Here is a 12,722-nt window from a genome sequence, read left to right as displayed (position 1 = left end):
CTCAGCCTGTGTATGGTACGTTAGGGTAAATTATGACAGCTCATAGGCTGCTGTAATTTATGACAGTGAGGGGGCCAGAGCAGCTGCAGCCTGAGAATCGGGGTGGAGGAACCTGCTCTCTGATGCGCCTTCCTGTTCCATGTTGATCTTAGGTTTCAGAGTAGCAGCCCTGTTAGTCTGTATTCGCAAAAAGAAAAGGAGGACTTGTGGCACCTTAGAGACTAACACATTTATTTGAGCATAAGCTTTCGTGACACTAAACTGCTATGGTTACACTACTGACGTTTTCAAATAAACTGGAATGATGCAAACTAGCAGAATGAGGTTATCTGATGACCAATAGATGTATTCAATAAGTTGAAAAGACTGAAAGTCATACTACATATTTATTTTCAGATGAACTATGAATTCTGAATTAGGATTTTGTATTCACTGTGTTTATAATGTGTTTATAATGTGATGCCAGGGAATTGTTTACCTTTTCATTAACAGGCAAGTGCCACAGATTGATTTATATTATATAACAAAAGAGAGTGAACTGGGTAAAGAAAACAGAGTGTTCCTCAAGAAAGTTATAACTTTTCTGCATAAATTAAAACCTTTATCATGTCAGATCACAATATATAATAACTCCTGTCTCTATTCCAAAATCAGTATATATTTTGAATGTGTGAAATACACATTTGTCTTGCACATGAGGAGACCCAGAATTATTCCTACTCCATTATTTGAGACTTACACCAAAACAGAATGCTTTCTCCTTTGGAAGTGGAAAACAGACATAACCAACACCATTTTGATGTGATTATCAGATGAATGTGATAATTAATCTTGTAATTTTGCAGATCATGTGAAATTATAACAACTCACCCTTTCCAGCCTCAACCTGCCATTCTTGACCTGAATTACAGAGAAGAACTAGCAAGAAGATGATTTAAATAAGCGAATTTGTCATGTTGCCATTTTGCCTTAGTCAAAGGCAAATATTTCATCTATCTTTAAACTAAAAGGGAAACACTGTTAGTTTCAAACAAGTGTACAACTGAAGCAAACAAACAAAATCTATATATTTAAACAATAATCTATTACAAATATGAATTTTCTTTTTAAAAAATTAAATACACTTACTAGTAAATAAAATAAATGCCGTGAAGAACCAAAATGTGACAATAATAGGTCTAGACAATTTGACAAATACCAAATTAAGTACAAACAAGAAGATTTCAAACAATGACTTAATAGGAATGTCCACATGATACAGGAAAAAAATTGTCAAAATGATTTAAATCACACTCAATAAATAGGCACTTCAATAAAGTACATATTTACACTGGCATTCTGAATGCTAGGGCATCACAAAGATGTATGGCTTTATTACAATGGATGGAAGATGGCAACTACTTAGAACCCAGTGCCAACATGGATTATAACAAATCCAGTGAGTATTTTGTTTTTCAATTATTCATAGAAAATTTAATCCTGATTAAGTATCCTTGGGCAGGAATACATGAGTAGTTGATGACTGAAACCACCATTTATTTGAAATGCTTCTGTTAATTTAATCTGTGTATATGGCTTAATTATGATTGAATCCTCAATGTAAGAGAAATGAATTATATCAGGATTAAAATTCTAGTACCACATTACACATTCTTTCCTAAAAAAAGCAATCCTGCTGTTTTTATTACGAGTGCTGCCACATCTTTAAAGCCTCAAATAGCATTTTGCCCATCACACCTATGTTATGTTTTTAGTAACATTTCTCTCAAAAGTGTTATGGATAAAACCCCATTGCTGCTCAAATTAAAATCTGAACTAACACCAACACTGGTGGGGAAAAAAAGTGCCTTTCCTTTTGCACAAATAATGAAAGAAAGCTTACTGCACAGTTAGTTGTAAACATTTTACATTGGTTTCTGGAGCAATTTTGTTTTTCAAGTCCTTTACATTTAAAGCACAAAATGCATTTTTTTTTTACAGAATAAAAAGAAAAAACAAACTTTTATTCAGTGTATTACACCGATTTCATAACTGGCTTATTTCACACTTGTTTGAACTCAGAGCCATTTAAAGGACTGGATTCTTCTAGGCCTTCAAACTTAACATTGATACAAAGTCATGGAGTTATTAGGGTGAAAACACTGTGGAAAGGTTAGGTTTGTCCTCCTTTGTTGTCATACAACACAGCACCGCATGTGCCACAAAAACAAATCTCTATTCAAACATTCAGATTTTAAAATATATTTTCATGCCACCAGTTTTTAAAAAAAAAAAAAAAAAAAATCAATCAATGTACCTAATTTGGGGACTTGTTCAGATCCAGGATCAGTGATGTGCTCTGATTTTATGATTCAGTTTTTCCAGGGACACTGATGTAGCACACTGACCTGATGAAAATAGCTGTATTTGGGTCATTATTGCACTGTATTCTTTCCTAAAATGTATCTCAGAAGTAATGTCGACTTTTATGTCCAGATGCCACAGTCAGTGGCAATGTCACTGATGACAGAGAAGACACTTCCCAATATAGACTATGAGATAGAAAAAGTCTGTAGAGGATAAACATGCAGATGGACTGGCAGAGGATAACACCTATGATAATAACCTAAAGACAAAAAAGGAGTGGGGGAAAGAAAGTGAATGCTTTGAAAAAAGAATCAAATAAATCAGTTGACTTTATTTTTATAAGCACAATGAAGCTTACGGCACACCTTTTGCTACTGCAGCAGTTACAAAGGGTTTGAGCATGGGTCTGGGATATAGGCACTCTTGACTAGTAATCCTGGATCTACACTAGCTTACTGGGTAGCCTTGGACAAGTCACATAACCTTTCTGCCCGTGTCAGCTCTTGGAAGCTCAGTCTTGTAGTTCACCACGACTAAGGGCTAGATTCACAAGAGGGACTTGAGTGCCTAAATCTGACATTTAGGCACCACTGGCATTCACAAAACCACTGCTCAGTTGCTGCCTAATACCACAGGTACCTACATTTCCACTGATAAAGTCCATGAGGCACCTAAAATTCTGCCAGTGGCCATGCACAAAGCCACTTAAGTCCTGACACCACTGAACTACTTGGAGCCTGTCTCACATAGAAACCTTGGTGGAATTCTCAGGAGGCAGGACCAACTCTGCAGCAGGGCCAAGTCTGATAAATATGCTCTTAGCATGCCTAACATGCAATGATGGCTGGAGGAGATGCCACTATTGCTAGGGCCACACACCCTTATACTCTGTAGTCCACTGTTTAGAGAACTCACCCAAGACGTGGGAGGCCTGGGTTCAAATCCCCCCTCTGCCTGATTCAGAGCAGGGACTTGAACCTAGCTCTGCCACCTCCCAAATGAATGCCCTAACCACTTGGTTACAGGAGGGTTTTCTGGGATGTAGCGCTCAATCTCTTCAGCTGAAGCTGTTCCACTTTGTGTCAAATACTTACAGAGTCATTGGGCTAAAGAGGGAGTGTGTGAATAACTACAGACCAACACTGAGCATTGCCATGCCTAAGTTCCCCCTGTGAATTTAGCCCTCAGACAACACAGCTGTAAAATGAGCCCTGTCTGCAGTACAGCCTCCGTCTGTGGAGCTGCAATGGTGGTGATTTAGTGGTCTAATTTTCTACTGTAGGCAAGGCCTTTTAATCTCAGTTTCTCCATCTGTAGACGACTTGTATGTTAATAGTTACCCAGCTCGCAAAGGTGATGTGAGAGTTTACTTGCGCATGTAGGCACTTTGAGGAAGTTCTGTATAAATCTTTTTTAAATACTTGTTTCTCTCAACTGAATGTGACATTCACTGAGCACATATTTTTCTATATTTTTAATTAAAAGGCAAACAATGTTAAATCTTCATAGTTTCAGAACTGTAGTTGCCCAAGCACAGTGATCAAACTTCTCCAGTACCCAAGAGCAGAAATCTTCCTAGTGTCCTACCAGATCTCTACATATCACAAAGCACTGCACTGAATCCTACCTCAAGAGAGCTGAAAACCACCCAGCATCAAGGTTTTCAGCCAGCAAAAGAAAACTAATGCCCTGACTAATGCAGCTATAGGAATCAAAGCCCTAAAAGTAAATTATAAGCTACATTTCTTCTATATTTTTAGTAGCATATTTTCTATATACATAAATGATCCAGTCTCAGAAAATATTTGCACTCTCATATATACGCTACATTAACCATAAGGAATGAGAGAACTCTGCTCTGGAATGATGTACTCACCCACCTGAGAACGATGGTGTACTTTACCTGAGTGTGACAGGCTCCATACCCTAGCTCCCAGCATATTAAAGCAACAAGAAAGCCAAATAAATCCATCTCTGTTTTTCATTATTAAGAGTTTACAAACTGAATTACACATTTGGAGAACATCTTTTTAGCCAAAGAATACAGTTCAGCTGTAGTTTTCTTGATCTCCTTAGCCACTTAGATTTTTTTTTTTTTTAAAAAAGAATTAGCCTAAAAGCCTCCCCAGAGATTTTTTAAAACGAAGTTGGCAAAACTCCATAGGTTACTTTGGGAATGTAAAGGTTAGAGGCCTTGGAACATGAGCTTTCTAATAAAAGAAAGCTCAACAGAAGGAACAGCTCCTCTGCAGTTTATGCAGAATTTCTAATCAGATCCCACATTGTTTTTATCTTGTCCATACATACCTTCTCTCTTTGATAGTCTCTAAATAGCACAGAAATGGTTGCAAGACCCGGGTGGCACAAAAACCACAAAATGCAGCCCTGAAAGAGAATAATGGCATTTTATATCATTTACTCTGATGTGTTAGTACAGAAGATGGATATGACAATTAGGGGAATTACATTTACATGTTTTTCCATCTTTCCATTATTCTGCAGTCAAGCAACAGAATGAAAACTACACTTTATGCTTTAGGTCACACTTTATGCTTATCATATCATATTTAACTACTCAGTGTATACGGAAAGAATACAATTTATTTCATCAAATCAAATCCTTAATCATTAATTCTCCCATGGAGGTAAAACATAGTGCAGTCAATAGCATACCATAAGAATATTTAAAAAGAAAGGGATTAATTTTCCAGATGTGAGCCCTACTTTGGAAAAGGTGATATAGAACTCCCTTTTGAGTGTACTTCTCTCCACTCTGATGATCTGGTAGAGTCCACAGGCCAATGACAGAGATAGACAAACTCTTAGACCAATAAGAAGTCCACTTGCTAAACTGTGGTGTGAATGGTAACTGTAATGATTAGTATCTTCAAACTGCTCCCAAATTAGTAAAATACTCTGCAAAACAATAACAAAAGTACTTTTAGAGTAAATACTGTACTTACTTGTTACATTTCTTCACATAACTATTTATGATAGGACCATGGTGCCAGCTATCAGCACAAGAGCCGTGGTTCTCTCTTCTTGCCTGAAACTGCCATGCTACCAAAAGCAACTGTTCCTTTGGCACCACTAATTAACACATTAAGTACAACGGATACATCTGTTAGCAGGGAAGGAGTCCGATTCTTGACTTCCCTCATTTTTTGAAAATTTCATTCATTTAAAACATCAAATAATGTAGTGACCTAGAGCTGCAAAGCTAAATTCCATTTTCTCGTTTGAGAGGAACCTGATGGAGAACCACAATTCTGCTTCCACCTAAGTTAGAGTTTGCCAATTGACTTCAATTGGATCAGAATTAGGCTCATAGGCACTAGCTCTCAAAAACTGTCACTCCCTCCTACCTGAATTAGTATGCTCTCTCCAGCACCTTCTTCTGTGACTTAGGGCCTGATCCACAGTCCATTGAAACGAATGGGAAGACTCCCAATTGATTTCTGTGGACTTTGGTTCAGGCTCGTACTTAGCAGAGAACACCACCAACTACTATTAAGAGAGTTCCAACGCTCCATTTAATTTCTGTTTGGCTCAGTACTGGTCACAAAGATGACCAAAAATCTTGTGCCAGTCCACTTTTGGCTTCTTTCCAATACCAACAGCCATATGCTGGCAACATTACTTTCCTTCATTACTATCTCTAGTTTCTCTCTGCTCTCCACTTCTCTCTTTAATTACTTTTTTAGGCACCCCAATAAGATAAGATTTACTATAATGTTAATGATTTTTTTGCTACTCTAAATTGACTTTATTTAATTACATTAATTCACCTCATTTCTGTGTAGGTCCTAGACCATTTTTATATTTGCAGGACCAATTCTGCATCCAAACAGCTCAAGAATTCTCCTAGTTGGATCTGAAAGACCACTAGATACCCTAATCTCAGGATCCTGAATTGAGGACGCTAAGCAGCAAACCAGGGATCGGCAACCTTTGGCACGTGACCTGCCAGGGAAATCCGCTGGCAGGCCAGGATGGTTTGGTTACCTGCAGCGTCCGCAGGTTTGGTCGATCGCAGCTCCCACTGGCCACAGTTCGTCGTTCCAGGCCAATGAGGGCTGTGGGAAGCGGCGGCCAGCACATCCCTTGGCCCACGCTGCTTCTTGCAGTCCCCACTGGCCTGGAACGGTCAGGGCCCGTGCAAGAGGTTTCGCACCCTAGGCAAAACTTGCACCTTGCACCGCACCCCCCCCGCCCTGCGGCAGCTCCCCGCCGCCCCCTCCCTCCCCTCGGCCCGGGGAGCGCCCCCCCGGCGGAAGCTCCCCGCCGCCCCCTCCCTCCCCTCGGCCCGGGGAGCGCCCCCCCGGCGGAAGCTCCCCGCCGCCCCCTCCCTCCCCTCGGCCCGGGGTGCCCCCCCCCGGCGGCAGCTCCCGCCGCCCCCTCCCTCCCCTCGGCCCGGGGTGCCCCCCCCCGGCGGCAACTCCCGCCGCCCCCTCCCGCCCCTCGGCCCGGGGTGCCCCCCCCCGGCGGCAGCTCCCGCCGCCCCCTCCCTCCCCTCAGCCCGGGAAGCTGTGTGCCGCTGCTCCCCGCCCCAGCTCACCTCTGCTCCGCCTCCTCACCGAGCATGCAGCTGCTTCTCCTGCCTCCCAGGCTTGCGGCGCCAATCAGCTGTTTGGCGCGCAAGCCTGGGAGGGAAAGAAGCAGAGCAGGGCGGTGCTCAGGGGAGGAGGCGGAGCAGAGGTGAGCTGGGGCAGGGAATGGTTCTCCTATGCGCCCCCCCACTTGCTGCAGGCAGCCCTCCCCGCATCCCCCTGCCCCAGCTCCACCGCTGCCCCCAACCACTTGGCGCCCTAGGCGACCGTCGAGTTGTTGCACCGGCCCTGGGAACGGTGAACCGCAGGCAATGGGAGCTGCGATCGGCCGAACCGGCATATGCTGCAGGTAAACAAACCATCCTGCCCCATCAACGGATTTCCCAGCAAAGGTTGCTGATCCCTGCAGTAAACGATAGTGGATGTGTTATCACCGGTTACGTACTCTTTTGCTTTTTTGTTATTTTAATCTGCTCAAGCGTCTAAAAAAAGATTGAAGGTCCTGATGTTCGTTCACCAAAGTCATAAAATATTGAAATGGGATGTTCCCAGTTCTGTCATACTTATCAATACACTTCTGCCAAAGTTATTAGGAGCAGCTGCTCAGGTAACAGTACTACAGTTTGTGTACAGTACAGCAAGAAAAGTCAACACAAATACAAACCTGGGTTACAACAACTACTACAGCAATGCCAGTGGACGCTGGAGTGGAATCCCACTGAAGGGGTCTGCTTTGAGATTTCTTCATTCTGCCTATCATCCAACCCATACACAAACTCAGCAACAGGTACAGCATTTGTATCTGACAGACTATATCACACACTAGCGGGAATGAAAGAAAGTTAAATGTAGTCACAACAACATAATGGCAATTCTTTTCTCTAGCAGAAAAAACAGAGTAATGTGGCAACTGTATGGTAAATCAGTTACTGTAAAATTTATTACTTCTCAATATAATTTTCACTCTTTATTAAACACTATAGACTTTGAGACTGACTATATGGATTTTCATGCTGTGGATAATTCTCTATGTAAAATTTTATTTAATCAATTGTGAATTACATCATTATCAACATTCCCTTACTAAGGTCCTAATCCTGCAATTAGCTCCATACAGGCAGATGATTATATACATGCAGAATCCCACTGAAGACAAGAGACTAAGCATGGGCTCAAGTATCCACCTTCATGAATCTGTTTGTAAGGTCAGGAAACTAAAACTGAAGTCTATATATCGATTACTAAATATGTCTTTACCCTGCAAATACAAAATATATTAGAATGGGTTCCCTTATTTACCCAGCAGGACTTTTGTTTCCAAGATCAGATTCCTGCAGTGTAATTTCTTTAAATTAAGCTGTATCTTTCTTAAGGAACAATACATCAACCTGAACAGAAAAACACATTTAGGACAAATTCTACTCTCTAAATACTGATTCCAATTCACTGGTGGAAGTGAGGACAAACTCTGACCATTCATATTTAAAATGCAGGCATGATTGGAAAAATTACTATGTCCCATGGCACCGTGATGAAGTTTACAAACCCCATATTGGGCTAGGGCAGAAACGGGTGAGTGATTGGCCCTGGAGACAGCAAATGAAAAGACCCCTATCCTGTGGCACCTACTGCCACAGTCAAACCCCGGGGAGGGGCTCCACCTATAATACATAATCAAGAAGATTACAAAGGCAGAGCAGTCACGTTTTCAGAAGGGGTGTCTCTACGGAACAGAAGACACTCTTTCCAGAGTCAGAGGAAACTGGATTTGAAAGATCCGAGGTCTTCTACTGGCTGGTGAAATGGCTCATTTTGTAAGTGGCTTGACCAGCTGGTGAGTGGGAAAGGATGCGTCCAGGCCTCAGTGAGGTAAGAGAAAACCTGAGGAAAAACTTGAGGAGTTTTTGTTTCTGAGTTGTCTACAGAATAACCAAAGACTGACTGGGATTTCCTAGCTTAGCTTGTGACTAACCCTGACAAACACTTCATTTGGAGTCAGAGTAGCAGCCGTGTTAGTCTGTATTCGCAAAAAGAAAAGGAGTACTTGTGGCACCTTAGAGACTAACAAATTTATTTGAGCATAAGCTTTCGTGAGCTACAGCTCACTTCATCGGATGCATCCGATGAAGTGAACTGTAACTCACGAGAGCTTATGCTCAAATAAATTTGTTAGTCTCTAAGGTGCTACAAGTACTCCTTCTCTTTCTTCATTTGGAGTGTTAGTCCTTGCTTAACTGGTTTAACTTTGGAATTTAAATAAACTTTTTTTCCCCTAACTGCACTGTGGGAGCTTGTCCATTTTTTTTGCCACTGATTGGCCCCACCTGACGGCTATGTGTACAAGCACCTTCTTAATCAGCAACTCTGATCCCTGTGTGCTGTCACATCTGCGCACTCCAGAGAAGGGAATTTTTTAAAAATTTTTTTATTACATCCTTTAACTCCTATTAGCCTTCCAAGGTTACTGCTAGGGGAGAGGAAAATGGATTACTAACTATACTCCAGTCATACATTTATTACCACCAGCACCAAATGAACCATCCAGAAAGAACATTGCTTGACTTGCAGCTCTTGGATTGAGTTTCTGATAGTGCTGGTATAGCTTTGCTAGATCAATCAGCTCTCTAGTTTTAATAAACTGAGTAAAATTGTTATGGAAGATTCCGAGAAAAACAAACTTTGAACAGAAATATTGACACAGAAATAATGCCATTATTTCTGAATCACAGACAAATTTAAAGTATTTTTTACACACAAAAATTGTCTTCAAAATGTTATGGGCTATACACCCACTCAAGGGATTATATTTATGTTAAATGGTGGTCAGTGAGAGTACTTCCTTGATGTTTGGTAATAATAGCAAAACATGGATGTTAAATAATTAAGACGCAAGATACTGCCCGAGATTTATATAGCATTAAAGGTAGTTTATTGTCCCTTAACGATTCCAGTATTTGGAGTCCTCATTTTGCTTATTTAAAAATTATTTTCAAGCCATTTCAATAAAGATGTACTAAGTTCTATCTTTAAAATCATAAAACCACATTTATCTGAGCAAAATAATATTGGGTTCCCAGGCTTGTAGATGAGGAGGCAGCATGAATTATTTTGGTTATTTGCAATCAAGTCTACAGTACTGGATCAACTGCTTCAGGAACAAGCTCTGACCTGTATTTTGTAGAGTGGCATTATCAACTTTATTATCCCATCAGTATTTGGCTGTAGATATGGCATTCCTCTGCCATGGCAGAGAAAAATCAAAAACAGGGAGATGACTGAAAACAAAACAGCCTGAAAAATCTAGATGAATAAGAAAAGTGACTACTCTATCCTTCTTAAAGATAGCCTCTTCCCTACTAACAAGCTATGGACAAACAGATTCTCTTTTAATCACAGCTCAGAGGTAGAGACCGTGAAATGTTCTGTGGCATTTGTGTGTGTGGAATACCAGATTGAGAGCTGAATAAACTCTACTGGTAGCTTAATGTGTCTTAATGTTTCCTTTTTGCATAATGCAGTACGTGGATTCTTGGATAAAATCATATTATTTTTGTCCCCTTTGATAACTTGTATAATTTGGTTGAGACCAATAAGGTTATCTTACTGTTTGACGAGATTTTTAAAACGCCTATCCCACCAGTTACTACACAGTTCAGTGTAGAGCCATGCACAGGCTCAGCTGGTATGAAATTTACCTGCTTTCTTCATCATCCGTTTCTCTCATCAGACTGTCTAATATCCAGAAAAATCACTGTTTGAGTCTCACATTCAGAAGCTGCCTAAACTTAAAAGGATCTGCTGACTTCTCAGTGCTTGAAGTCAATGGAACTATTCATGTGAGTGAAGTTACATGCTTAAACTGTTGTAGAAGCAGGCCCTTAGGTTGTAAGAGATGTTGTAGAAAGATATTGTGATAGTGTCAGAACCAGATATCTGGAGTGAAATCCTGGCCCCACTGAAGTCAATGTGAGTTTTGCCACTGATTTCAATATAACCAGGATTTCACCCTTTACATAAAAAAAAAAAAAATTTGCGTTGAGAGCAGTAGCAGCTAGAAGAGATTGTTGCACTTCTGCAACCTACACGTGGCATTATCCATCCCTCAGAGCTGTGGTGTGGCATTAAGAAATCTTCCATATTTCTGTCCTTTCATTCTGCCCTCCTGCTTCCTTTGGAAACTATTATAATAAAAAGAAAGGAGTAGGGAGGAAAACTCTCAGAGCCAAAACACCTTTTAAATTAAACTATTCTTAAAGCAAAGATAATGGGACAAAAAGAAGAAACTACCCCCTTGAATTAAGAGGATATGAAGATCTGGTGGGGGCTGCAATGTGAATACTACCCCAAGAAAAGAATCTAAACCCATAGTACACAGCAACCCAACATATACAAGAAAGTGCACAGCAGTAGCCTCAGCAAAGAAGTTCTGAGTAGGTTCATATATTCCATCTAACCTCACCTCTGGAGGACAAAGAAAGGGTTTAATCACATGGCTGATGTACAGTCAGTGCGGATTCACTAGTTCAACTGTCCAAAACGAAGAATTAAAGTAAGTTACTGTGGGGCCAGCTGCCACCAAGAGGCTGTTAATTCCAACTGCAAGTATTATGGATATTGTTTCTGTTGGCTAATGAGAGACAATGTACAAAATTATATGCCATGTCATAGTGGCAGAGAAGAAAATATCTGTCACCCTTAAAGCTAAAAAAACAAACTTTCATGCACATTGATTTGTAAAACAATCACACTTACCAAAGTAGTGCAATAATCAAAGACTCCTTTATTTTGCATAGAAATTGAATCCCTGCTGTCTAACGAAATGGAGCTTTATCTACAGGAATTTCCATAACTTAATGACAACCCGATCAACAGCTGCCAGATTTCTGCTCACTGAAGGGGTCAGAAAGTGGGATCCAGTATAAAACCTGTACAAGTTCTAAACCTTCAGCTTGAACACGTTTATAGCCAGATAAAATAATCTGGATTACAGACCCCTGGCAACAAAACTATGGGATCTACTTTATCAGGTGTGTACTAGTAAGTGTTAATATTCTATGAAGGTGACATGAGCCTAAAATTATATTTGCATCATTTCAACACACAACTTCAAATCCTTTATTCAGTTTTCAGCAAACATATTCACTTATTAATACAGTTTGTATGATTTCCTTCCTAAAGGACAGATTATGATCCTTACTCCCACAGGTGATCAGTCAGCAATACAAGTAGTCCCACTGGCTTAAAAATGTCCGACACTTACTAGCTGCTACGGAGCCCCTCAGTAAGGTCCAGAGACTGCACTCTAGAAGAGGAAAGGTGCTGGGATTTATATTAAACAAATAGGTTCTAGACGGGAGGTCAGGGCTTCTCATCTAGCTTTTGCCACTGAGCCTCACTGGTGGAGTTCCTCTCATCTGTTGTATCTACCTGTGGTTAGGTAGGTTTATTCCTCCATCCAGTAGGAGTCTGACAAATTTTGTCAAGCCCTCTATTTTAAGATACAAGATCGTGCAAACAAGTGACTTAATAGTCATTGAGTAAAGTGAGCGCTGGACCATGGGCTGCACTAAAGCTCCCAAAAAGATTCCAAAGAACATCCACAGACCTCTGGCAGCCAAACTCGAAGTCCAGAACAGCAGGCCAGGATTTGTGACAACTTGTGAGGAGATACTTTGCTATTTAGGTTCTTACACTGCATGTTACACCTGAGTGCTAGTTTCTTGGAAAGTTTCAGGTCAAGTAGAAAGGCAAATGTATTATCTTGGAAAGAACCCCTCTATATTTCTAACCAGAACTTCAGAACAACCAAAGCAGCGGCAGCCTGTG

The 12,722-nt window shown here is 40.7% G+C and overlaps 1 protein-coding gene across 2 annotated transcripts in view; it reads right to left on the bottom strand.

Moving 5' to 3' along the window:
- Positions 1-372: 372 nt before the first annotated feature.
- Positions 373-12,722, bottom strand: part of GPR180 (G protein-coupled receptor 180) — a 31,748-nt gene continuing 19,398 nt past the window's right edge. For both annotated transcript variants that reach the window (XM_038395943.2, XM_043504659.1), the window contains 4 exons: positions 7,561-7,718; positions 5,071-5,262; positions 4,654-4,731; positions 373-2,605 (listed from right to left, as the gene is read on the bottom strand). In XM_038395943.2, coding sequence (XP_038251871.1) covers positions 2,447-2,605; positions 4,654-4,731; positions 5,071-5,262; positions 7,561-7,718 — 587 coding nt within the window. In that variant the 3' untranslated portion in view covers positions 373-2,446. The remainder of the gene's footprint in view (positions 2,606-4,653; positions 4,732-5,070; positions 5,263-7,560; positions 7,719-12,722) is intronic.

Source organism: Dermochelys coriacea, chromosome 1, assembly GCF_009764565.3.
Source record: "Dermochelys coriacea isolate rDerCor1 chromosome 1, rDerCor1.pri.v4, whole genome shotgun sequence".
Classification (NCBI taxonomy): Eukaryota; Metazoa; Chordata; order Testudines; family Dermochelyidae; genus Dermochelys; species Dermochelys coriacea.
The sequence above is the reverse complement of the archived record's forward strand: the minus strand, read 5'-3'. Positions and strand labels throughout refer to the sequence as shown.